Raw genomic sequence first — 26,824 nt, 5'->3', positions numbered from 1 at the left:
ATGGTTTGGGTAGATGAAGGAGGAGGGGGGAAGGTCGATGGTAGCAAACATGCAACTCTTTAAATCATCCGTGAACTGCATGATGAAAACATAACTTATAAGATTGGGGTTGATGCCCCCTCTCTTCTTCTCTACATAATCTCAGCATACCCCCCCCCTCCCCATTTTTTTATCTCTAAATTCGAAATTCTTAAATATTTAAAGAATTTCATTTTAAATCAGGAATAAAATCCAACTGAACGATAAATTTGATTAAGTTCTCTAATTTTACTCAGGGTATATAAGGAAACTGGCAGGACTTAAGTCTATATCTTCTCAGGGTATAAAAGGGAACTAAAGCAAGGTTTTCTATCTAATATTTCTCCGGGTTTAACCGAGGACTAGCAAGGTTTTATCTCTAATATTTCTTAATCTTGACCGAGAACTAGCAAGGTTTAATCTCTTATATTTCTCAGTGTATAACCGAGGACAAGCAAGGTTTAATCACTAATATTTCTCAATGTATAACCGAGAACTAGCAAGGTTTATTCTCCAATATTTCTCAGTGTGTAACCGAGGACAAGCAAGGTTTAATCACTAATATTTCTCAGTGTATAACCGAGTACTAGCAAGGTTTATTCTCCAATATTTCTCAGAGTATAACCGAGGACTAGCAAGGTTTAATCTCTAATATTTCTCAGGGTATAACCGAGAGCTGCCCGGGTTCAAGCGGTACTCAGTAGTGGGTACAGATGAGAGCGGAGTATTCAATCTTCAAATCTTGAATTCAACTTTGCAAGATGAAGCAGAATACGAATGCCAGGAATATAATCAAACCAAACTCATATTCAAATTTGATTTTTTTTTCTCACTTTTTTCATACAGTGATAACCAGAAAACTCTGGTATAGTTATAGCAATTAGTTTATTTGATGTTGTTACTAAGCAAATAGTTTTATTATACACTTATTTAATCCTTAATCAAGTGCAATAGGCCTGTTTACAATGAACTATAGCTGTGTCTCATGTTCATTGGACTTTTTAAAGTTAAAACTGGACTCTCAAGTCATCTTCCTATTTCAGATTTTTTTCTGGGTATCACCGTATCAAACAAATTATTGATTTTGATTCTCTTTGCACTTGAATTTTCTATTAAAATGGTGATTTGTCCAATATTTTATCTGTATACTCGCATATAGGAAAATATAGAAATATGAAACAAATATATATATATTCAATATTCATGATATTGCTTTACTCGGGTTACCAAAAGTACATATTTTATCCTTTGTCACATCTTAACCTTCTTTCTAAAAATAGTTATTGCGTATTTTCCTTAAAATATTATAGTATTATATTAGTCACTAATTCAAAATGAAATTAATCTAACGGGAATGCCAAAGTTAGTTTAAAAAATAACCTTTTCAATCTTAATTTTCCAATTATTCAAATTATTTTGCAAATATACATTTTGTTGATACAAAACAGTCCTCCTCCTCCCATAGTAAATATAAGTATGATTATTATGATAGGTTGGTCCTAACGGAACTAACAAAGCTATCAGAGAATCTGCAAGACTTCATGTGTTATGTAAGTAAATAAGTGAGTGAGTGAGTGAGTGAGTGAGTGAGTGAGTGAGTGAGTGAGTGAGTGAGTGAGTGAGTGAGTGAGTGAGTGAGTGAGTGAGTGAGTGAGTGAGTGAGTGAGTGAGTGAGTGAAAAACAAACCTGAAGCTGAAATCTCAGATAAAGTTCCCAGTTTATGTATCTGTCAATCTATCAATCAAACCTAAACTGGGACTAATTTCAAACCATTCAGGCATTTATCAATTCATCAATTCATCAATTCATTAATTTATCAATTCATCAATTCATCAATTCACCAATTCATCAATTCACCAATTCACCAATTCATCAATTCATCAATTCATCAATTCATCAATTCATCAATTCATCAATTCATCAATTCATCAATTCGTCAATTCATCAATTCATCAATTCACATATTCATCAATTCACCTATTCATCAATTCACCTATTCATCAATTCATCAATTCATCAATTCATCAGTTCATCAATTCAACAATTATAAAATGAATTTGTTTAGTGCCCCCGACCAAAGCAGAATTTGTTGGATATTCCTCTGGTTCTCAGCTTGTTGTCCAGGTAGAAATATTTCCTATATTTTAATCTTAATATCAAATTTTGTAAAAATTTCGTAGATTTTTATTTTTAAATGTGGAATTTTAAAAATTACGAAACAAAATTATTTTCTCATTTCCGCACCGCTCTTTATTACAATAAATTCACCTAAGAGTTTATTAAATTTAATATATTATTAAAAAGTAACAATGGAGAATATTGCAGATTTTTCTTTTGGTTTTTAAGAAATTTTCCTTAGGGGTTATGTAATGGTAACAAAAATGAATAAACTGGTTTATTTAATTTAGAATAAAGAATGCCATTGAAGATGAAAAAACATAAATGAAACGCTATAAAGAATAAATGATGAATGATACGGTATAAAGGATAAATAATAAATGAAACGCTATAAAGTTTGAATGATGAATGAAACAGTATAAAAGATGAATAATAAATGAAACGCTATAAAGTTTGAATAATAAATGAAACGGTATAAAAGGATGAATAATAAATAGAACGGCATAAAGTAGGATTTATAATGAATGAAACGGTTTAAAGGATGAATAATAAATAAAACGGTATAAAAAAGGACAAATGATGAATGAAAACGGTACGTATAAAGGATGAATAATAATAAAACGGTATAAACTAGAATGAATGTATCTAGGAGAACGAAGATATTGAGTTGAGCTGTAGGGTTGAAGACGCTAAACCTAAACCAGATATTATCTGGTATATCGGTGGCGTAGAAATCACTAAAGGTAGGACAACTTTTTTTTAGATTTATGAAAGATTCTGATTATTTTAACTACTTCTGGGCTTCCTAAAAAACCGGTCAATTTGGTCCAGCCGTTTCACCAGTTATAACACTATCATATATATATGAGCGAAGAGCTTTATTATAATGTAATAGTTTCAAAAAGAGCTCTGACAAAAGTTGAAGAAGATTTATGGAATAGGGTGAAAATTCTAAATATACGGAGACAAGGGTAGTTAGTTGAGATTTAGCAGGAAGATTAGGTCATAGTTAAAAGATATATAGATACATAGACAGATAGACAGATAGACAGATAGGTAGATAGACAGATAGACAGATATACATATATAGAGATAGACAGATATACAGATAGATAGATAGACAGATAGACACATAGACAGATATAGAGATAGACAGATAGACAGATAGACAGATATACAGATAGACAGATAGACAGATAAACAGATAGACAGATAGACAGATAGACAGATAGGTAGATAGACAGATAGACAGATAGACCTTTAAACTGATAGAAAAAAATTCAAAAAAATCATTGAGCCACGGAGAAATTGTAGAAATGGTAGGATCATGCAATATAAAAAATCTAAAGATTTCTATAGGATTGAAGATCCAAGAGAAACTGTAGGATTACAGGATCAAGAAAAACTGTAGGATTACAGGATCAAGAGAAACTGTAGGATTAAAGGATGAAGAGAAACTGTAGGATTAAAGGACCAAGAGAAACTATAGGATTAAAGGACCAAGAGAAACTGTAGGATTGAAGGATCAAGAGAAACTGTATGATTAAAGGATCAAGAGAAACTGTAGGATTAAAGGATGAAGAGAAACTATAGGATTAAAGGATCAAGAGAAACTGTAGGATTAAAGGATCAAGAGAAACTGTAGGATTAAAGGATGAAGAGAAACTATAGGATTAAAGGATCAAGAGAAACTGTAGGATTAAAGGATGAAGAGAAACTATAGGATTAAAGGATCAAGAGAAACTGTAGGATTAAAGGATCAAGAGAAACTGTAGGATTAAAGGATCAAGAGAAACTGTGGGAAGAAAAGAGAGAAGGACGGAAGAAGAAAAATCATAAAACCATTTTCTTAACATTTAACCCCGGCCACTAAATCTCCATCATGCTTCCGCCATTTTTTCTCAATATGAAATCTACGCGGCAAATTTTAAAGTTTCTGCGCGGCTCTCATCGCAAATTTTAAAAAGTTTCTGTGCTCGGAAACACGCGGAAACGATTTTGCGTTGCATGCACAGTTTTGGAGGAAGCTAAAACATTTGCAAAAAAATCCATTTCGAGTTTCTGCAATTTAAACTGGGGCAAGAGGGGTTAGTTGGGTTAAAATTGCCTGCGGTGGTGCCAGACGGATTCTAAAGGAAAATAATTATTATATTTTTGGTAATTATATGTAGATATTTAGTTGTTTTACCTTAAATACTTTATTTTAGATCTTTAGTTTGAGTTTTCAAATATTTTTTAAAGATTTTGAAATTTAAGGTAAACAAGATCAATTATTTTATGATAATTTTGCATAACCTTAAATACAGAAATTAGATTAATTATCATAAAAAAGATATTTTAACAGAATAATAGATAATAGAGATATACACAAATAGATAGATTAACGAAGCTATGAAATTATGGATAAGATAAATAGATAAAAAGAAAGAAAGATAGATAGATAGAAGGATAGAAAGATAAAAGGATAGATAGATAGATAGATAGATAAATAGATAGATAGATAGATAGATAGATAGATAGATAGATAGATAGATAGATAGATAGAAGGATAGATAGACAGGTAGAAGTACAGATAGATAGAAGGATAGATACATAGACAGATAGATAGAAGGACAGATAGATAGAAGGATAGATAGATAGATAGATAAATAGGTAGATAGACAGGTTGACAGATAGATAGATAGATAGATAGATATATAGTTAGATAGATAGATAGATAGATAGATAGATAGATAGATAGATAGATAGATAGATAGATAGATAGATAGATAGATAGATAGATAGATAGATAGATAGATAGATAGATAGATAGATAGATAGATAGATAGATAGATAGATAGATAGATAGATAGATAGGTTGACAGATGATTAGAAAACTAGGATTGAATCATGTCTCTGATACAAACTCAAGAAAAAGTTTTGATGCAAAAAAACTGCAAAAGTTTCAAAAGTTTTTTTAATCATGCTCGGGAAGGAAAGAAAATCAGAAACAGAAAAGGTTTAGAAGAATTTTCAACCCTGTCCTTCGAGACCTTTCCCCTTTCCCAGGCCCCTTTGAACAAGCCCCCCTGCCANCCCCCCCCACTGCCTGAATCTCAGGCAGTTTTACAATTACAAAACCGCAAGGAGGCTTTTAACCCGACCCAAGGAAAACACGTTGTTAAAATGTGTCAAAAAAATCTATGGAAAATTCAAAAATGATTTCATAAAAGTTCACAGAATATTAAAACCCAGGCAATTTAAATCAAATGAAAAATTGTAGAAACAAATTTTTTGAAATTATTATTTTTGGACAAACTTTTGCCAGATTATATTGAAGAGGTCATATAGACGCCGACAGGCCACCGTGGTTAGTAGAATATATAGATAGATAGGTATAACTAGTATTATTATGGCAATTGAAAATATTTAGAGTTGGTGGTTTTGCAGTGAAAACATGGTTAAATGCTTTTAGAGTTGGGGGNCCCCCCAACAAAAAATATTTATTATGTTGGATTTCAGGGGATACGCATTTTTTTGTTCTTTAATTTAAAATGGAGGGTTAAGACACCACTACCCAAGCCCCCCCCCCTCTCTTCAGGATGCTAGGGGGCCTGGATTCGATGATAAAATAACATATTCCGTTTGTTGACAAAGCATTCTTGAATTTTACATTTCCGAGTCAACGGAAAATCATTTTCCCGACTTTGAAGTCGTCAAGAAAACAGGAGGAAATCTATTTCGAGAAAATTTTCCATTTTCCAGACAAATAATTTAAAATTTTTATTTTTGCAGTCATTTTTTGTTTGTTTAATTTTTACATTGTTTTGTTTACGATTACATATTTGCATCTTTAGCTGTGAAAGATTAGAAAAATATGTTTCTATTCCAAATAAGTCCGTTGTTTGTAAAGGCTTGTGTGTTTATACGACATTCGAAATTTATTATATTATTCAATGTAATTTTAAACTTTTGTCCGAGGAGATATTTGTCTAAATTTTATCCAGAATATTTTGCTTAAAATTGCAAAGGACAGAAGCTCGCCCGAATATTTAGAATTTTAACCGTTTTAATTTTACAAAATTTTGTGGAAAATATTAAAAGTTAGCCTGGCTGAAAGCTGTATATCTCTGGATATGAATCATATTTCAGTTTAAAAACTAAGTTAATTATCTCCCAGGGCCCCTGTTTACTTCGCTAATAATATCCTGGGGTTGAAAACTTGAAAACGCTCGTTAAGTCATCTCGTAAATTTATTTAAATTCACTTTTTAAACAATACGATATTTAGATGAAAAAAATGGCGTCAATGATTAGATTTTAATCAAGTGGTTCACTGTTTATTGTACCCTACTCTTTCCTAAATTGTCTTGAATTTACGCCCCTTTCCCCCTCCCCCTTCCCACTAAATCTAAATCCAAGAAATCCTTGAATATTCCAATCTTCATTCTTCGCGAATTTTCAATTCTCAGATATTCTAAAAGTCTCCATTTCTATCGGTTTACATGTCAATCCAGTATCCGTAACTTTCACATTTAGACTATTAAACTTTTATTCCTCTCATAGGAAAAAGGTTTAAGGGATAAAATGCGCAATTCTATTTTTCGTACTTTTATGTAAATGTGGCGCGACATCATGGGATTTTTAGAAACGCATAAATTCTTCAAACCTCTTTTTCATATGCAAATTCTTAAATGCATTATTGAGAACACATTTATGTATTAGTATGTTTATTCAAATAAATGTAGATTTCCAAGAAGAGGTTTTGTTTATTTATTAAAAATAGAAAATTGTTTACAAATCTAAATCTCACGGAACGATAGATACATCTCAATTCTGTATTTCAAGGTATGGAGAGGGGCGGGTGGCTGCCCCTCCCCTTTCAATGATTTATAACCGCCACCCCGCCCACAAATTATACAAAATAGTTTTAGGCTATATCTTCTCTACTTTTGTTTTCCATTCTCTAAACTTCCTCCCCCCCCCCTCCTTCATCTTTATAGTGCAAAAATTAAATTGCAATGTCTTGTAAATTTAAGATTTCGCGCATAAATGTTGTTTAAAATGGATGAATTTTTTTTGCAAACGATGATAAACCGTAGATTAGCAATTTGTTTTGCAAAATTTTCATGTATAACATAAAAAAATTAGAAGATACAACCCTGAATTCCCCCCCTTTACCCTCCAGTCATCCCTCCCCACTCCGGCCTCCCCCGTTCTCATCTTCAAAACCGATATAAAATCATTAATTTAAACGTTGCCCATTTTGGCTAATGGATATTTATTATTTAGGTATTCAGCCCTCTCTTCCATTTATGGTGTATGTACGAACAATTTTAAAGCATCTGTTTTCTATCTGTCTCTCTGTTTTCTATCTGTCTCTCTGTTTTCTATCTGTCTCTCTGTTTTCTATCTGTCTCTCTGTTTTCTATCTGTTTCTGTAAAATCTATCTGTCTGTGTTTAATCTATCTGTTTGGTATCTATATATCTATTTCTGTAATATCTATCTGTCTTTTTTATCTAACTGTTTGGTTGCTGTTTCCTTACCAATCTGTGTATGTTCTACCTTTTTGTCTGTTTTCCGTCGTATCTGTTTTAACATTTCTGTCTGTCTGTCTGTCTGTTCTTTATATTTCTTCCTGTTTTTGTGTTTGTTCAAAACGGAAACCCACTAGATCAAAAGAAATAAATCATTCCGTCATAATTTGTTGATATTCTCTGTTACATTTTTTGTTTTCTTGATTCCTCGTACTTCTTGGATATTGCTGTTTCTTCTTATCTATAACCAGCAACACCAAAATGATCCTCTCTCTCGAATTCGGCTATCAGTCCTATTATTATATACAAAGTATTTCCGTATTTAGGTAGAAATACATTAGGTTACAGGAGATATCGGGGATAGGTAATAAATACGTTTAATGATTTGATATACAGGGGGATTCATAGAAAAAACTTTAACATACTTTATGTCAAAAAATAATATATGCAGTCATGAAGACAAATCATATCGTACAAATAAAAAATGCATTTTTGTAGAAATAAAAAAAATGTGAATTTGATGTTTGCAACAATCAAAATAGAAAATAGACTATTATTGAAAATTTAGACATTTATCTGGCCAAACGGCTGGACTAAATTGGCTAAATTTCTTTTTTTTAAAATTCATAAGTGTTTTAAAATTCTACGGGCAACGCCAGGCACTTCAGCTAGACTTACTTAAGAAAGAATATATACATGATTTATCAATATCTTTAAAACTAGACATCATCATATGTAAGCTATCAATGATGTATAAGGATATTAATTATTATTAATTAGTCTAATCAGTTTGGATTAGTGAATAGTATAGAATTGAGATAAGCATATTAAGAGTATTCTGATAATTCAAGACATACTAATATATTATGCAGACCATACAGGGGTAAACATCCTAATATATTATACTGACCATACAGGGGTAAACATAAAAACATTTTTCAGAAAAAAAATTACCAAAAAAATTAATATGATTTTTCAGAAATAAAAAAATTTTCCCAAAAAATTTTATAATTTTTCATAAAAAAAAAATTATCAAAAAATTAAATAAGTTTTTAATATAAAAGTCCCAAAAAAAACTTAAATAGCATTTGATGCCACTGTATGTGTGTAGGTTAATGGAAATGTTTCTAAGCTTTGTATTTGTTGGTGTCCATAAATCATAATATTGTCAAGTTTATCATCAAATACATCTTCATAAGTGGATTTATTCAACAACATTAGGAAAATGGAGGGGGGGGGGGGTTGTAACTTTGTTTAGACCTGGGGGGGAGAGTTCAGATATGTTTTTCACAACGGTAAAATGTTTTAGTGTATCCTTATTTTTATTTTTATGTGTGTTTTTAATGTTCTCAAACGAGTGGTTTGAGAAGGGTTTAATGTATCCTAAGCTTGGCTAGTTTCAATTTATCTTCGACAGGGTGTCCCGGGAAGAAAAGTAGACAATATTTGTTAACACATTAATTTGATATGTCTTAGTCTTATTTTTTATGGACACCCTTTGGTCAGATCAAAGATTTATTGTTTTTTGGTGGTGGAAAGGTTTTTTTTTGGTTCAACCTTCTCAGTAAATCAAAACCTTTCCAAGTTCTTACTCAAGTTCTGGAGATATGTCTTATATACACTTGGTGCCTGTCTTAAAAACAAACAGATAAAACAACAAGCAGACAAATAAAAACTTAAACATTAAAAGAAATGTAAAAAAAAAATATGAAACGAGTTTTACCACACAAAAGTACAAATAAAATAGAAAAAGTAATCGATTAAAGTTAGAAATTATCTAAAAATATTATTTAATCTTTAGGTCGCCGAGAGGATGTGGAAGAGAAGGGATCAACGGATCGACGAATTACTGTTTCGTCGACGATTCGTTTTCGTCCAACTGCTGTGGATAACTTGAAGACGATTGCGTGTGAGGCTCAGCATCCCGCGCTTACTGGAGGCGCCCTCACTGCATCTTTGCAAATATTTGTTCAATGTAAGCAAAACTTTTTGATTTCATTTTTGCAAATATTTAGTGTTTTCGCCAAGTTTGTTTACTTTCTAAAGTATAAGATGAAGTTTCGCAAACTTATATAATTATCTTGTTACCTAAATCTTAAAGGAAACGTCGACAAAAGATTAAGTTCAATATTGTAAAAATCTGCGAATCAGCAAAATCAGTAATTAATAAAGAATATTTCTTAAGTTATATAATTTCTAGTTGGTAACTTCAATTTATGTCAAATATCTTTTAAACTAAATGTTTCCAATTATTTTGCTTTTAACTTTTCAAATCCATCTAATCAGATTATTTCTTTGACAACTTTTTCCCTGTTAAAAATTGGGTTTGTTCCCGGACCTGGTCCCCATAAAATAAAACCAATAGTCTCTAGACATGCAAGTTCACTCCATAAATAATACTTTCTCTAACCAATTAATCATTTTCCTCATACACACTTTTCCAGCATAATTGACTGTCCTGTCAAATAAAATATCTCTTTTTAAATAAAAGTTTTAATTTGTTTACATAGTGCAGTACATATATTATGCTCAAATGCACCGTAATTTTCTACTTTTTTGTATCTATATATTTCTAGACCCCCCTGGACACCCTGTGATAACTGGATACACCCCTGGAGAGCCTATAAAAAAGGGGTCTAGGGTATCCCTATCTTGTAAATCGGAGGGGGGCAACCCCCCTGCCACCCTTACCTGGTACAGGGAAGGGGAGAGGATAGATAGTTCATATACTGATCTAGAGGATGGGTCAACCAATACATATGAGTTCATTGCTCAGGTGAATAGTAAATACAGAAAATATGATGCATACATACATATAACAAATAGTGCATATTAAAATGTTAATCTGTTAACCTGAAAACCTCTGAACCCCAACCTTTAAAACCTTACCCTCTAAACCTGACCCTCTTAACTTCAACCTCTAAACTTTAACCTCTAAACCTCAACCTCGAAACCTCAAACTCTAAACATCAACATCTAAACCTCAACCTCTTAACCTCAACCTCTAAACTTACCTCTAAACCTCAACCTCTAAACCTCAACCTCTAAACCTCAACCTCTAAACCTCAACCTCTAAACCTTAACCTCTAAACCTCAACCTCTAAACATCAACCTCTAAACCTCAACCTCTAAACCTAAACCTCTAAACCTCAACCTCTAAACCTCAACCTCTAAACCGCAACCTCTAAACCTCAGCCTCTAAACCTCCACCTCTAAACCTTAAACTTTAAACATCAACCTCTAAACCTTAAATTCTAAACCTCTAAACCTGTAAACCCTTTATATTACAGGCTAAGGATAACAATGCAGTGTATACATGCTCGGCTTCTAATGATCTTATTAAGACCCCTCTGCAGGCTGATATTAACATCCAAGTACTATGTAAGTAGAACAATTTAATAGGGAATTAAGGCCGAGTGGGATTTTAATGATGAGGATGAGAGGGGGGGGGGGATTCATGATTTTGAGATGGGATTTATAAGTTTTATTCTAAATTGGGTTTTGAAAAAGTTAAGCAATAAGAGATGCAAGAAGGCTTCTTTATGGAATTGGGTTCTCCTTCTACGAGCCAAGGAAGTGGTTCCGGTTTATTGCAAGGGGGGGGGGGGGGGTCGAATGTTAGTGGGTTAGGAAGTCGTGAAAATTAATGAATGCAAATATGAGCTCCTGAATGCAGAAACAGGGTCTATAAAGGCCCCTTACCACCATTTTTCAGAGGTTTCACTCTAATCCGCAATCAAAATCTAATCTTAAGTATAATGGATTTATATCAAAAGATGGAAGATGGAAAATTTGAAATGTGGACCAGGGGTGGGGGGTGGGGGTTAATAAAAATAGGGTGGGGGTGAAAAATGAAATTTAATTGAATACATCAGTTTTTGTCTTATGTGGGCGAACAGTGATTAAACTTTTGACTTGGATGAATTAAAAGATGAAATCGATGAAATATGGAGAGAATGGAGGAGGGGGGGGGGGGGCAGTTTAAAATTAATTCACATCTGCTTCATTGTTAGAATCAAAATTAAATCTTGAAAAATTTGATAAGAAATTTCTTTTCTCGTTTAATTAATTCTAAGAACGAAAAAAATTTCTATTTCTAACAATTTATATGTGTTAGATGGTCCTGAGGAGGTTCGAATAATCGGTGAATCTGAAGCTCGAGCTGGCGACCTACTCTCTTTCGAATGTGTCACCTCGGATTCGAACCCGCCTGTGGATGTCTGGTGGGTCGTTGACGGCCGGGCAGTCCAGGTATTTGATAACTGTCAATTTTTTAACAATCCTTGGTTTTAAACCTTTTTGTAAAATCGTTGGTTGTGTATATTCTTTTAATAAAATCCTTGGGTTTATGTATCCTTAAGCAGTATCATTGGGTAAATCTCCTTTTTATGTTATTCTTGTTAAATTATCCTTGTTGACGAATTACTGTTTCGTCGACGATTCGTTTTCGTCCAACTGCTGTGGATAACTATATCTCTGGATATGAATCATATTTCAGTTTAAAAACTAAGTTAATTATCTCCCAGGGCCCCTGTTTACTTCGCTAATAATATCCTGGGGTTGAAAANATTCTTGTTATATTCTCCTTGTATATTATCCTTGTTATATTCTCCTTGTTATCTTATTTTTGTTATATTCTCCTTGTTATATTCTCCTTGTTATATTCTTCTTGTTATATTATCATTGTTATATGCTCTTCTCCTCTCCTTGTTATATTATCATTGTTATATTCTCTTCTCCTCTCCTTGTTATATTATCCTTGTTTAGTTATATATTTCCTTCGATTAAGAACTCTGAAAGACTTGTAACCTTAACATTTAAACTCTTCCTGTTCCTCCCTCACCCAACAACCTCCACCTCCCCCCTCACAACCTTCCCCCCTCCAACCTTCCCTTTTTCCTAATTTGTTTTCCTTTTCCTTGTTCCTTTCTTTCTTTTTCTTTCTTCTCAAACTGTTTATCATCTACCTTCTTCCCCTGAAAAGGAGGGGGTGGTGTCCGCCCCTGCTGAGAAAATTGAAAAAGGGAAATTGAAACAAATATATTTTATTTCTTGAGCTGATCCCTGTATCTCCTGATATATACTCTGTTTCTCCGAACTTCCGATCCAATCCTAGGTCTAATCCATCAATTCCTTCTGTACACTCACATCTTTCAATATTCAATCCACATTCTAGAATTCCTAGCTGGAGCAGATCTTTAATCCCTGATAATTCCGAAGTTTCATCCTAAATGCTGTTTCCAATCCCGCTCTCTTCAAACTTTCATTGCATTTCATCAGGAATAATAATTCAAACTTTAATCATATTCTTGATTCAAACCTTACAAAGACTTTAAAGCGACAAGCGACCCTATTTTTAAAGCGCGGGTTTTATTCAATTCACTACGGTACCCTTTAAGCCTATCCTCTTTTTCTAGCTAGCTTTTTCGAAATCTCAACTAAAAATAATCAATTTTCAAAGTTAAAAACATGAATATCTCATTTATTCTTGATGATGAAAGTCCTCAAGAGTACTGTTGTGAATCGGACATGCCATTCTAGCAATGGAGGTTCACTGTAAATTCCGTCTACAGTTCCTTTAATCTTCCTTGTCTTTTATCCCACTCTGGTCAATTTCCTTAGAGAGTTTGTAGAACGTGTTCACTATAAACCTTCTCTTCACCACCATCAATCACCTCCCATCTGTATTCTATAGAATTCCACTAGAGGATACAGAAAACCTTAGTATCTATAAATCCTTGCTCTATAATCTGTCCAGAACACAAGCTTAAAGAACATTATTCATTTTTCAATCAGCATTTTAAAACTTTTCGCGGATGTTCAACTCTCTCTTAAAATTTTCTTCATGTCGCTTTAAAGAACTTTTTTTTACCTACGAATATCAATTTAAAAAAATCTAATTTCTAATGTTTTAGGGAAATCATACCCGGACACTTGCCTCCGAGGGTAGCGGAGGTTGGTTTACAAGAACCAATATAACTGTTCGGATCGGAGCCAGGGATACAGCCAAGAATATTCAGTGCCATGCAGTAAATCAGGCAGTTGGAGAAACTAAAGTTCAAACCCACACTGTTGGAGTTTTATGTAAGTATTTTTTGCTAAAAATTCATAGAGCTTCACGCCTTCAAATTTTCTGTAGATTGTGAAATTCCGGAACTTTAGAGTCATCAAATGATAATAAATACATAGCCGGTGGGCGCTATTTGTGTTCATTATTATTCAATAGAAGATTCATTATTAACTATTTGATGAGGTTATCAAATCAATTTATCAATAGGTTTGCAATACAGCATGCATTCTGATAATTGATATTTGATAAACGAATTCCATTAGAAGAAATAAATTACATAAATTGATAGATGTATTACACATTTACAAACTTATCTTGAATTTCTTAAAGTAATGTTAGTTGAATAGGATTTAATCGTATTATGTAAAAATAACATTTTCCCATTTTAGATCCATTCGAAGCTCCGCGGATTATCGGCTATGACTCTAAGAATTCTCTAACGGGAGGAGTAGAGGAGAAGATTAGGTGTACTTCACAGGGCGGGAACCCCCTGGCTACACTTCAATGGTTTCATAGAGATACAGAGATACCTAGTGAATACATTCCAGGAGACAACCATGCAACGGCCGTACTCGTCCTTAACCCAAACATTACTGATAACGGCGCCGTGTACCGATGTGTCGCTAGTAGTCGGGCCGTGGCTAAGCCGGTCGAAACGACCGTTCGATTTGCCGTGAAGTACGCTCCTAGCGCTGTGAAAATCCAGATACTTCCAGATAGGTTACACCAGGGTACTGAGGCTACACTAGAGTGTGAGAGTGGTGAATCAAACCCTCCCTCTACCCTAGTCTGGATACATAACGGAGTACCACTCAGCGGTCAGCTGTTCACCCAGCAGGGCAGCTACGGGGGTAAGATCAGCAAGAACGTTCTTAAGTTCAAGGTGAAGACAGAGGAAAACGGGTCGGTGTTCACCTGCAAGGCGGAGAACGAGGTGGGGGAGGCCATAGATGCAGTCACCATGTCTATAGCATGTAAGTTTTTCCTAAATCACAAAATCTATGATTCGTCCAAAACTTTGATTCTGTTAAATTTGAAATATTGACCATCAGGTTTTAAAGATAAAGGAATTGGAAGATTTCATAAAGTTTAAGACTTTTAAATATGCTTGTCCACAAAAGTAAAAAAATAACGTTTTACAATTAAAAAAAAATCGAAATTCAATTCCTTATAAAAAAAATGAAGGCTCGTAATTCTACATTTACTCTGCATTTACATCATGATTGTCCTAAATGCAATATTACATTTTTAAAATTGAAATCGTACCTTTTTTCTATCTCAACCTAAATTCATAATTATTTTTACTTTTTGTTCTATTTTATTTCATTCTATTCTATTCTATTGAATCCTTTTCTATTCTATTTCACGGTTGTTGTTCCCCATGTTTGGTCTATTAGAGCATTCATATCGTATTCAAGTCAGGTTTAGCCAATATCATCTCTCCGACAGTGTGCTCCGTACCTACAGGATGTCCAAAAATATCAATATTTCTACAGGATTTCCAAAAAAATATTAATATTTCCATAGGGTTTCCGCAGCATTTTAGTCTAATTGTTTGGTGTCAAATTTTATTTTTCTTTTTTGAATTTTTTTTGACACCCATCAGTTATTCACTGTGGAAGGGTTGGGGGTAGCGGTAAGAGGGGTTATAAATAAAGATTCCTGTAGGAGGGGGAGAGGGTGAACCTTACATCAATAACAATGCATATATTATTAATGTGAAGAGTTGATACAATTCTCTTTGGTCCATTACAAACAGTGGCTTGGCACAAGTTTCACAATTTATTAATTCATTCATTCATTCAGTCATTCCACATGGATTTAACGGTTCTGTCAATATTCAAGAAAGCGTTTACTTTCGAGAACAATTTGGCCAAATAAACATAATTTTTTAGCCTTTTTCTTCAATAAGTATTTTGCATGTAAGATGCAAATCTTATGTTTTCTATTATAACTTCTGTTTAGAAAGAGATATTGAGAAGAACAAAATGTTTTGAATTTCTAATATTTTACAGGATAAGTTTGCATTTGTAATACTTGAACGAAAAATCAAAATTAGAGGAGCTACTAGGTCACAAAGTTGTACCAGTGTGATTGTAATTTACTCTCTTCCGCTGCATCGCCTCCACTTTCTTTCTCTCCGAACTAAAAAATGTAGAAATGATAAAATAAACATGCTCGTGACAGTAAAATGTCCGACTACATGTCCCAGAAATATCCCAATGTGCTTGGCTCGGCTCACCAAGGAATTTATTGACGATATTAAAACAAGTAATTATTTTCATTGCTTGGATAAATTAAAAAGCCCAAGGGAACAGAATAATTACAAAAGTTTCTTCTCTTAAAATGTTGAATTTCTCCCCGTCACTTTTATTAATTTTTCTAGCTTACTCTTAGTTGTAATCAGTGCTTAGTATCCTTAGGATCTATTTAATTTTGATGCAGATCTGGATCCGGATCCTGGATTTTCACTGGAAAAAAAATTGATCCGGATCCAGGTTATTTCCATAAAATTTACTGAATTTTTTAATTTTTTGTCTTATTATTATTGCTTATTTTTATGCTAAAACTTAATGAACTATTCCGTGGTTCCGCATAATTTTGCGTATCCGGATCCAGGAAGCCAAAATCTTGCGGATCCCCGGATCCGGATTTAAAGCACTGGTTGTAATTTTTAAAAGTTTTTGTTTAATACATCGTTTCATTCAATCTTGTAAAGTAGAAATATTTTGAATGATTTATGGTTGAATTCAAATATTATGATTGAATCACAGACAAAAAGAAATAATAAGAATGAGACTTGGCTCAATACACAGATGTTTAATTTATTAGCGACTTTCACTGAATCCTCCGTAAATTTGAATGCTCTCTGAGGTCTGGTTTAAAGAATCAAATGCATTGAATTGAATAAATAAAATAAATTGAAGAGAAAGATCAAATCAAAATATGAAATAATTGACATGTTTGAAACAACAGTTAACGTGGTATTTGCTAAATAGCAAATCAATTTTAATATGGTTTCGAAATTAGGGTGCTTCGCGTTCCTATTTTGTTACACATTGCAATGTTTTTAACCTTTTGATTCTTTTTTAAAGCGCGTGGAAAGCTAAACTTTTATTACCTTTAATAAAAAGGAATGTAATGAACGTATCGGGGTTAAGAATGGACGGGGTGGATCGAATATGGATGGATTGAATAGAAATGGATTGGATGGATCGAATAGAAATGGATTGGATAGATGAAGCTAAAATGTATTACAGTATTGGGAAAATACATAATTTGTCTTCGCTCTTTCTCTTTACAGCCAATCCTACATCAAGTGTAAAGCAGTGTATCTTGGAATAATTCAGAATAAAAAAAAAATTAAAATATCTAAACATTTTTACAGCAAAACTTAGCCTTTTTTTCACCGGCCTTTAACTGTATTTGAAAAAGAGGAAACTGAATGTTTTAACTAATATAACTTTATAACTTTATAAGTTAACATGAAGTTAGAGTCTGATGTCGGCGTTTATATCAATACAAGGAAGACAACAATTATTTTTTCCCAATTACAAGTTGCAAAAAAAAGCTTTTAATTGAGAGTGTCTCTTTATTTCCATATTTATGTGAATCCAATAGACGTGCTGTTTCTAAAATTAAATATAAAGTCGTCTTCAAAGTATTGATATATACGATTACGACGGTCATTTTTTTCTATTTGTGAAATCTCAAGAGAAATACAATTCCTCTCTCAAGAAGAATACAATTCCTCTCCCAAGAGAAATACAATTCCTCTCTCAAGAAGAATACAATTCCTCTCCCAAGAGAAATACAATTCCTCTCTCAAGAGGAATACAATTCCTCTCTCAAGAAGAATACAATTCCTCTCTCAAGAGGAATACAATTCCTTTCTCAAGAAGAATACAATTCATCTCTCAAGAGAAATACAATTCCTCTCCCAAGAGAAATACAATTCCTCTCTCAAGACTCAGGTCAAGAGAAATACAATTCCTCTCTCAAGAGAAATACAATTACTCTCTCAAGAAGAATACAATTCCTCTCTCAAGAGGAATACAATTTCTTTTTCAAGAGGAATACAATTCCTCTTGAGAGAGGAATACAATTTCTCTCTCTCGAGAATTACAATTTCTCTCTCAAGAGGAATACAATTCCTCTAAGTGTGTGTCTACTTAGACTGTACACAGACGAACATAAAAGGTTAAATTAAAGAAATACTAAGAGGGAAATTATAAATATTACAAATCTTTTCTGTAATATAGAATGCTATGAACAAATTATTTAACATTTAATGTCTTTAATTTTTGAACCTGTTTTTACAGTTGTTTACTTTCAGATAAACCGGTTTTTAAAATTTTTTTTTTTAAGAAACCGGTTTTTATTGTTGTTTACTTTTAGATAAACTAGTTTTTATAGTTGTTTACTTTCAGAGAAAACCTATTTTGCAATTGTTTATTTTTAGCTAAAACCGGCTTTATTTTTGTTTACTTTTAGATAAACCTGTTTTTCCTGTGCTCTCTGGACCTGTCGAGGTGAAGGAAGGAGAGGAATTAATATTAAATATGACAGCTCATGGGAACCCTCAGAACATGGAGTATAGGTAATGTTCGTTTTGGTTTCATTTTAAAAACATTTATTAAACCTTTTTTGCATTTACTTTCTAAGGTCAACATTTAGTAAAGTTTAGGAAAAATACAATTTTAAAATTATGAAATCTTCTCAGATTTTAAGAGTTCCAAGTATAAGCTCGACACATCTCAATTATGATTTTTTAATTTAGTATTTTTCGAGAAATGTTTTGCTTGGCTTTAGGTTTTTTTTATAATTGTGATATTTACTGAGTTTTTGCGAGGATTGACTTTTTAGATACACCATAATCAAGTTTTTTGAATTAGGTAATTCGGGTTAAACAAATTTTAACCAATTTAAACTTAGTTCTAATTTTTGATTCCATCTATCTGTATACAAACTGATAAAATTTAGATTTTCATTTATACAATTTACATCAACACAATCAAAATTTGACTTTTATTTTTGTTCAGTCTTGTACACAATACTAATTTTATTTTGTACAGTATTGTAAAAATAAGATTTAAAATTTTGTTAATTTGAAGGTGGAGTAGTCCTACAGGGGAACTCCTGTCCCAGGAGTCTAAGGATGGAGTACGGGTTGAAGGAGGTGTCTTGAATATATCCCGTGTCCTGAAGGAGTTTGCTGGCACCTATAAGGTGTCCGTCAATAACTCGGAAGGAGTGGCAAATACTAGCTTTAAACTTGATATCCTTTATTCACCAAGGTTAGTCATATTTTTCTATCTGAATATACAGAGATAACTAGAAAACTTTATTATGAGTGCAAACAGACCCATTTCCCCTAATTAGTGATTTTAAATGTATCTAGTGAAAGTATTTGCCTTGTAACAACATCAAATATACTTAAATACTGCTGTATTGTCGTCTTCTCATTCCATTGATTTCTGGTTATCACTGTAAATATATATATCCGGATTTTTTGGGACAGTTAAGCACATGACTTGTATGATTTATAAATAACCCAGTTTGTTTTGACATAAATTTACCCTGTTTAAGATGTTAAATGATATAATATGTTGACACCGCTATTAGCTAAAGATTACACAGGTTTAAAAGATTAGCACTAGATAAAAAACGTGTCACGTATATATATAAATCAGTATACAGGTTTTTCTCACTTAGAGCAATAAAATGACTCACTTTCTGACCAATCAATGATTTTTATTCCCTCTGAAAATAAAAATGAGAATTCCTAATCCCTTTCAGGGATTTCTGGTATATTTAATGCTGATTTGGTGTGTACTTCAGAATTGGAATTCTATAAGAAGTCTTATCACAGTCTGCCATTTTAGTTACAAAGTTTTAGAATGCTCTTTTTATATACAGGGCGTGTGCATAAATTGTCTCATTTTAGTATTTTTACAAGGTGTCCCAATAAACTTATTTTAGCAACATTTATTTGTACAGTTTTGTTGTTGATAAAACTTCGTTTGTTGTATTTAAGTTGAGACAGTTTAGAAGTTTAAAATAGTTTCACCCCTTTTCACCCCCTTTCGTTCCTTTTGAATCATTTCTCTCAATGACATATTTGACTTTAGTTCAATCTTATTTATTTGCTAAAATAAGGTCAATTAAACTTAGTTTGAAGGCTCAAGTACGACTCGATATATTCCTTGCTATTAGTTCGGGAGTGGTTTATAGTTTCTACCATAAGAGTATACGCCATATGTTTTCTCTTATTAACAGCATACCCAAGAAGATCAAAGCAATCACTGATTGCATATCATTCAGCCTTTTATATACCCTACACAAAACAATGAGCTAAAAAAGTGATGGGGAGAAGGGAGGGGGCATAAAAGGCGTGAGTGTGTTTATATTGATTAAACTGCCCAGTTTTTCTATGTTGAGAAGATACCTTAATACAATACACAATATAGATATTTTATCCTCTAATTGTATTACTACAGCCACAATAAATACAATAGTTTATTATTATTATATATACCATGCTGTATTTATGTATTACATTGAACATTAAACAATATCTATGTAAATGTATAANCCCTCTACACAACCAAAACTTTTCTAAAACTGTGAAACATGTTCTGACACCCTGTCACTGTGAAGACAGGTTAAGTCATGTCCAAAGTGTCCCAAAAAAGTGCTGAAAAATAAAAATTGAATGAAAATATCGAATTCTTGGTACAAAATCAAATTTTAACTTCCTATATCTTTGAAATCTAATGCTGTAATGTTTGATATTTTAAACTTAGAATATTTGATTGATCAAATTTTTAGTTTGAAAAATCAAAGGTCTTTAACATTGGGTTGCAAAAATATAGGAATTAGAAAATCAGATTCAGATTAAATTCCTTTAAAAATTATGGATATATTAGATCAACAATTACTGGTCAGAAAAAAACATTTAAGGGTTCATATTTCTTTGGTTACTCTATGTATAACTATATAATATATCTACCATAGTAAATAGGAATATATTGTCTTAAGTGAGATTTAGTAATCCCTCCAGCTCAGTGCTCCAGTACTAATATAGAACCTTGGTTTTAGGATTACTTCTCTCACTGAATACGTAATGGTGGAGGAAGGAGATACGGCTGTATTTGAATGTCTCTTTCATGCTAATCCGCTGACACTGGATGGTATAGTCTGGAGAAGGGAGGAGGGAGAGGGATGGAAGACCCTGAGACGGGGAGAGGATACACCCACCAGCTCAGCATCATGGGAGGAGATAGGTGGGAACAGTATCAACTCCAGGCTAGTGCTCAGGAATGTTTCGGAGAAGGATATCGGGAGGTTTCTCTGTGCAGTGGATAATGGGGTTGGAGAAGAGACAGTTAAGGAGACATATCTTCTAGTTTCAAGTAAGTATTATCTTAAAATCAAACAAAATATCTTACACTGGTCGTCGACCGACGTTTATATTATATCAATACAATTATTAATGATGCTTTAATCCCTGAAAGCGTTTATTAAATTGCAAGTTTATATGTAAACAAAGAGAAGCTGTTAGTTGTGCTACTTCCCTGCCATAGATGAATAAATAAACATTATAGATAGCTTATGTACGCAAAATCACCCAAACATCTCTGTACATACCTGTTAAATTGAGAAATGTCGTAATATGTGCAATCTATCTTTATCTATGGTCTCTGCTGTTTAAAATCTTGGTAGAAATCAAAATTAGAATAGAAAGTTGTCATCATCATATTGATATATACGACAACGACTTTACCAAATAATATTGAAGAAATAGTTCACACAATTTATTGTCTAGGTAAGCCCCGGATGGTTGTCTCTAAGCATCTGTCTAAGTCAGCAGCTGGTAACCGTGAGACCGGTGAACTGCGCTGCCGAGCTGAGGGAGCTCCCAACATAACATTTACCTGGAGGCGTACCAAGGGAGAGCTAGCTGCCGGCAATAAATATGAGGTTTTCAACACTAGAATCAATCCTTTAGTCTGGGAATCCATCTTCCATGTGAGGGATGTTAACCCCGCCGATTATGGAGTTTATGAATGTATCGCTAGGAACAGGAACGGGGTCTCAAAGACTCAAATTGTGCTCCAGGAACCCACTGTTCCGGATAAACCGGATCAGTTCCGTGTTCTAAATGTTACCGGAGACTCTGTGATTTTAGCCTGGGAGCCAGGGTTTGACGGGGGTAGAGAGCAGATATACAGGATTCAATACCACAGGAGGAACCCTGGGAGTATGTACAAGCAACCAAGTTACTATGATGTATACCCGATGAACTCTACCTCTGTTCTGATCTCCGGGTTGACCAGCTCCAGTCTATACGCCTTCTCCATCCAGTCTCTTAATGACCTCGGAGAGTCAAGCTATACCAAGGATATTGAGGCCAAAACTTTATCTGACACGTCCCAGACATCTAACCAACCTTTAGTTGATGGTCTTACTGACACCACCAGTCAAAATATCCCAGTGATCATAACCATAACTGTAGCTGTTTGTGGTACACTCCTACTCCTCCTAGCAGTTGTACTCATCACATGCCTAGTACACAAAAGAAAGATGAAGAAGAGTACAGCAAGCAGGTCCTCCAGTTCAAACAGTACAAAGTCAGCAGCTCAGGACGGGTTGTTTAATGGAAGCCAGGGAACATCTTGTTACAATGATACTATGTCAGAAGAAACAATGAGTTCTATCTCGGAGAAAAGTGGAAGCTATATAGCACCCATTGATGGACGACTTTCTGGACTTCCATACTTGATGGTGAGTACCGTACTTTATATTAAAGGGACTGATTCACAAGGTTACCAAGTCAAGTATGAATTAGATATCAATGGTTTTGATGCTTGTAAACTGATTATTTTCATTTGTGGTTTTTCACAAAAGTAACTTGCAAAATTCTAGAGCAGGAAAATATATTGAAATTTTTTTTGTTTTTAATCTTTGTGAAGAAACAATCTCAAGAACTGACGAGGGTCAACCCAGACCGAAATATATTTTCAATAAATGTGGAACTAACATCTACTTTTTTACTCTACAGAGGTTTGGTCCATCACCATCACTGAATTTCAAATTGAAATTTAACACTTTTAAACCTAGGAAAACGACAATATCTTCCACAGTAATGATCAGATAAAGATTTCAAGGACGATTGTTGCATTGAGGGTCTGCACTTTAAATTACGCTTACAGTCCCTTTAAATTCCCATTTAGATATAAAACTGGAAAGAAAATTTCAAATAATGGTTTTGATCTGAATAAGTAATTCTTTTTGTTTAAACTTTATTCGATTTCCGAATCCCCCATTTTATCTGGTTATCTGATTTTAAATATATTCTAGCCGAGTGAAGGATACAGACCTCATGCTGCCAGCACCTATCTCACAGACCAGGTGGGCGGTATCTACTCCGTGGACCAGGGGAGAGAGATAGGGTTTACGTCCTCCAACCTACCCCTCAACATGGCCAAGACACAGTTCACTGAGGATACAGAGTCACAGTATGCAGATGAACTCAGGAGACAGGCATATATTCAAACATTAGGTGAGTTAAATACAAAAATTCTCCATTTTAATATTTTCTTCATGAAAGAATTACTAAGCTCTCAAAATTATTCCTCAGTCTAATATTTCAAGTTTTTTCTACAAAATCTAAATTATAAACTTTTCCTGTGTATCTTTTTAAATTCGACCCTTTTATCATACAAATCAAATGCCGAATTTAACATAAAGCTCTCATGTGTTTTTTTAAATTTAATAATCTTAATCAATTTTAACCTAATTAACAAGCTAATATAGTGAATACACCTTTACAGTTCATACAAAACAAACTTTACATTCTCTTTGGTTGAACTGTACCCTCGGGGGTAACTTTATATAATCCCTTCAAATCCTTATTAAATTCATCAACTTTAACTACTGCTCCTTTCATCTTACTTTANAGGGAATTGGCAAGCTTAACTTTCAATAAATTTGATTAATTTACCAAGCAGCCAAACCGGATCTGATTCAGGTTAAAGGTAAACAAACCAAACCAAACCAAACAAGTCTACAAACAAATAAACAAATAGATAAACGATCAATCAGCTATTTACAGAACTACTGTCAACTCCGGAAATTTTTCTTTTTCTTTTCTTTTCTCCAATACAATTTGTTGGTTAATGTTGTTAGATTTATATTATAACTGTATATGATACCCTTATTATACAAAATTACATATTTTGCATAAATATCGGCAAATGCATAAACTGTTATTGCATATTGCAATATTTGTTATGAAACAAACTGCTTTCTGCAGATTTTAAATTTGCAAGTAAAATTGGAATTTTTTTAGAATTTTCTGCATTTTCATCTCCTCCCCCCATTTCCGTATTTGTCTCTGCAACAACATAGAAGGTCTAAATTAAAAAACAGACAATTTCTTTATTCTTCTAATATTTTTTTCCCCCCGGGACACCCTGTTTTAACCCCCATGGTAGTCAATATATCACCCTGAAACCAACCTTACACTTTCATTCTCTTCTTTAGATCTATTTTTAACCTTAGATATAAAATATATACAAATCTATATATATATATATATATATATATAAAATATATACTAGATAGATTGTCCGGCGTTGCCCGTGGACTTTTAAAAACACTTTAGATAAATTTTGAATAATTTTAAAGAAGAAAAACTGAATTCAAAAATGTCAGCCAATTTTGTCCAGCCGTAATTGGCAAGCTATAGCTATTCAAATATATATATAACCACATGAGCGAAGAGCTTTATTATAAAAATATGATTATTCTTTTTTTAACAAATTTTGATGATCTATTTCTAGATTTTTAGAATTAAGCACATCTAAGTTATTTCTCTAAATACTCTGGTTCAATTGACAGCTTTCTTATTTATTGATTTGAAAGATAATTTTTCCGTTTTATATCAAATAGCATCTAAAAAGTAGTTAAACCTGTATCTTGAAAATACTAATTTATTTATCTGTCATCAATCTTTATTCTGTCTGGTTGTTTTATCAGTTTTACAGAATGACCTCGTGTTTTTACTTAATCATCCGCCATGTTGGATTCCCGCCATTTTCTTGCCAAATCCTTCTGTTCTTTTCCCGCCAATTAATTAATTAATTGTTTGTTCAGGAGACGGGTACAATATATCACAGATCGGATCCTCCATCAGTTACCCAAACTCACCGATCGCGGATTACTTCCCGAGCGATCTCATGGAGTCTGATCTTCAAGAAATTGATCGACTACGTCTTGATCATCAATCTCTTCATCCTATCAACAACTTTCCGACTGGTTCCGTCACACTCGGCCGGAACTCTGGACGATTCGGCTCAAGGAAAAGTTCTTTTACACCGGTGAAACCGTCCAGCGGTGGTGGCAGGGGCGGACCCCTTTCCACTCCCCCAGCTTGCAGCACTCCGCAGAACCATTTCCCTATTCTCTCCGGTCTCAATTCTCCTAACAGAAATCTTCCGGAATTTTCAACTTTCGGCACTTATGGAGTGCAGGGCGGCCATCTTCCCCAGTTACGTGAGGAAATCCACGAACCAAACGGCCATCTTGTTTAGTGTACACAAAATCATGACTATTAAAAACCTCGCCATGGTTTGGTGATTAAAACGCCTAGCTAAAACAATATTAGTTGTATTCAATTATTGAAGTTATAAAAAAGTGATTTAATGCGTTAACTTTGTTGTACATGATTTAGCATAATTTAGCAAATATTCGTTTTTAATGTCTTTGAAGCTGTACAGTGTACATTGTACTGTGTACAGTGTATTATTACAAGACTTAAATTGATTACAGCCAAAGATGATTTAATTGGTCCTATGAAATACCAATAAAATCTTTTTTACTACCAACATTTAAACTGTAATAATCTTACAGTGAGTTGCAAAATTAAATTATAGTGAAAAAGATAGAAAGTTAGTAAAATGTTTCAAACTGTGATAATTGTTTTAAATGTTTTAATGATAATAATAAATTTTTGAAAGTTTGTTTTCAATGATTAATTATTAATTTTATTTTTAATTATATTAATTTTGATATTGGCCATACAAACTAATTTACTGGAATGAATCTGTTCACACTGCACAATGGTTGTGTCTATGTAGTATTTGGTATTAATTAGAATTTTCTTTTCGTATTTAAACCACAAACGTATGTATATACAGAGAGAACAAGAAAACTCTGGAATAAGAAGACGACTTTAAACGCAAGTTATGACTTTAATAGTCCCATGAACATGAGACACATTAATTGTGCAGTGTTACCAGATCCAATACACTAGAAAAGTGAGTTAATAAGTCTATAGTAAAAATGTTCCCTTTGTAACTACATGAAATGCACTTCAGTTTCGCTGTAAAGTCGTCTTCCCATTTCACAGTTTTCTGAATCTTACTGTATATAATACTTTAGTTGGGCCTTAAAGTCTATCAAATGAAAGACTACTTTAAAGTAATTTTGTGTCTTTTAGATGTCGTTGTATATGGCAGATAGCTTTAGCATTAGCTGACAAAAAACTGCTTAATTGGAATTGGTCTATTTACACTGCGCACTTGATGTGTTTTATGTTCATTGGATGTTTAAAATCATACCTTGAGTCTATAAGTCGTCTTCATATTCCACAGTTTTTTGGATTCTACTGTATTTATGAAAAGTTTAAAATGCATAATAAAGTTTTTTATATGCATGAAATGGCTACACTTCACACACAGTACACTTACAACTGACTGGATGATTTAGCATGACGGTACAAATTTTACTCATATCTTTTTCCATGAAATATACCTATGGATAGATAGATAGATGGTATAGGTATAGATGGATGTTACAGATATATACATGGATAGATAGATAGATGGTACAGATATACCTATCTAGAGATGTTATCCCCTAACTGACAAAAAGAAACTGGAAGAAAAGAAGGGAGGTATAGACGATGAGTAAGGGAGGTGACAAAAAGAAACTGGAAGAAAAGAAGGGAGGTATAGACGATGAGTAAGGGAGGTGGCTTAAAGAAACTGGAAGAAAGGAAGGGAGGTATAAACTATGAGTAAGGGGGGTGGTAT

At 33.2% G+C, this 26,824-nt stretch overlaps 2 protein-coding genes across 2 annotated transcripts in view; both read left to right on the top strand.

Moving 5' to 3' along the window:
• LOC111711354 (synaptogenesis protein syg-2) lies at positions 1-25,577 on the top strand. Its single transcript, XM_023485690.1, has 18 exons — positions 1-40; positions 681-802; positions 1,511-1,568; positions 2,085-2,143; positions 2,787-2,880; positions 9,456-9,629; positions 10,231-10,430; positions 10,945-11,035; positions 11,772-11,905; positions 13,570-13,738; positions 14,114-14,698; positions 18,219-18,324; positions 18,839-19,021; positions 20,826-21,139; positions 21,553-22,511; positions 23,088-23,289; positions 23,735-23,764; positions 24,885-25,577. The coding sequence occupies exons 1-18, from the start codon at positions 1-3 to the stop codon at positions 25,319-25,321; spliced, it is 3,957 nt and encodes a 1,318-aa protein (XP_023341458.1). The 3' UTR covers positions 25,322-25,577.
• A 1,117-nt stretch (positions 25,578-26,694) lies between these two features.
• The window catches only part of LOC111711353 (putative uncharacterized protein YKL202W), a 35,168-nt gene continuing 35,038 nt past the window's right edge, over positions 26,695-26,824 (top strand). The window contains 1 exon segment of the mRNA XM_023485688.1: positions 26,695-26,740. Coding sequence (XP_023341456.1) covers positions 26,695-26,740 — 46 coding nt within the window.

The sequence above is a fragment of the Eurytemora carolleeae genome, unplaced genomic scaffold, assembly GCF_000591075.1.
Source record: "Eurytemora carolleeae unplaced genomic scaffold, Eaff_2.0 scaffold1108, whole genome shotgun sequence".
In the NCBI taxonomy this organism is placed as follows: domain Eukaryota; kingdom Metazoa; phylum Arthropoda; class Copepoda; order Calanoida; family Temoridae; genus Eurytemora; species Eurytemora carolleeae.
Note: the sequence above shows the minus strand (reverse complement) of the source record. Positions and strands in the feature narration are given on the sequence as shown.

What these genes read in the sequence shown, in the direction of transcription:
- LOC111711354 (XM_023485690.1), top strand. Translation starts at nt 1, where the DNA reads ATGGTTTGGGTAGATGAAGGAGGAGGGGGGAAGGTCGATG. An exon ending in AGTCACCATGTCTATAGCAT is followed by an intron (nt 14,699 to 18,218) that starts GTAAGTTTTTCC and finishes GTTTACTTTTAG; the next exon opens with ATAAACCTGTTTTTCCTGTG. An exon ending in GACATATCTTCTAGTTTCAA is followed by an intron (nt 21,140 to 21,552) that starts GTAAGTATTATC and finishes TTTATTGTCTAG; the next exon opens with GTAAGCCCCGGATGGTTGTC.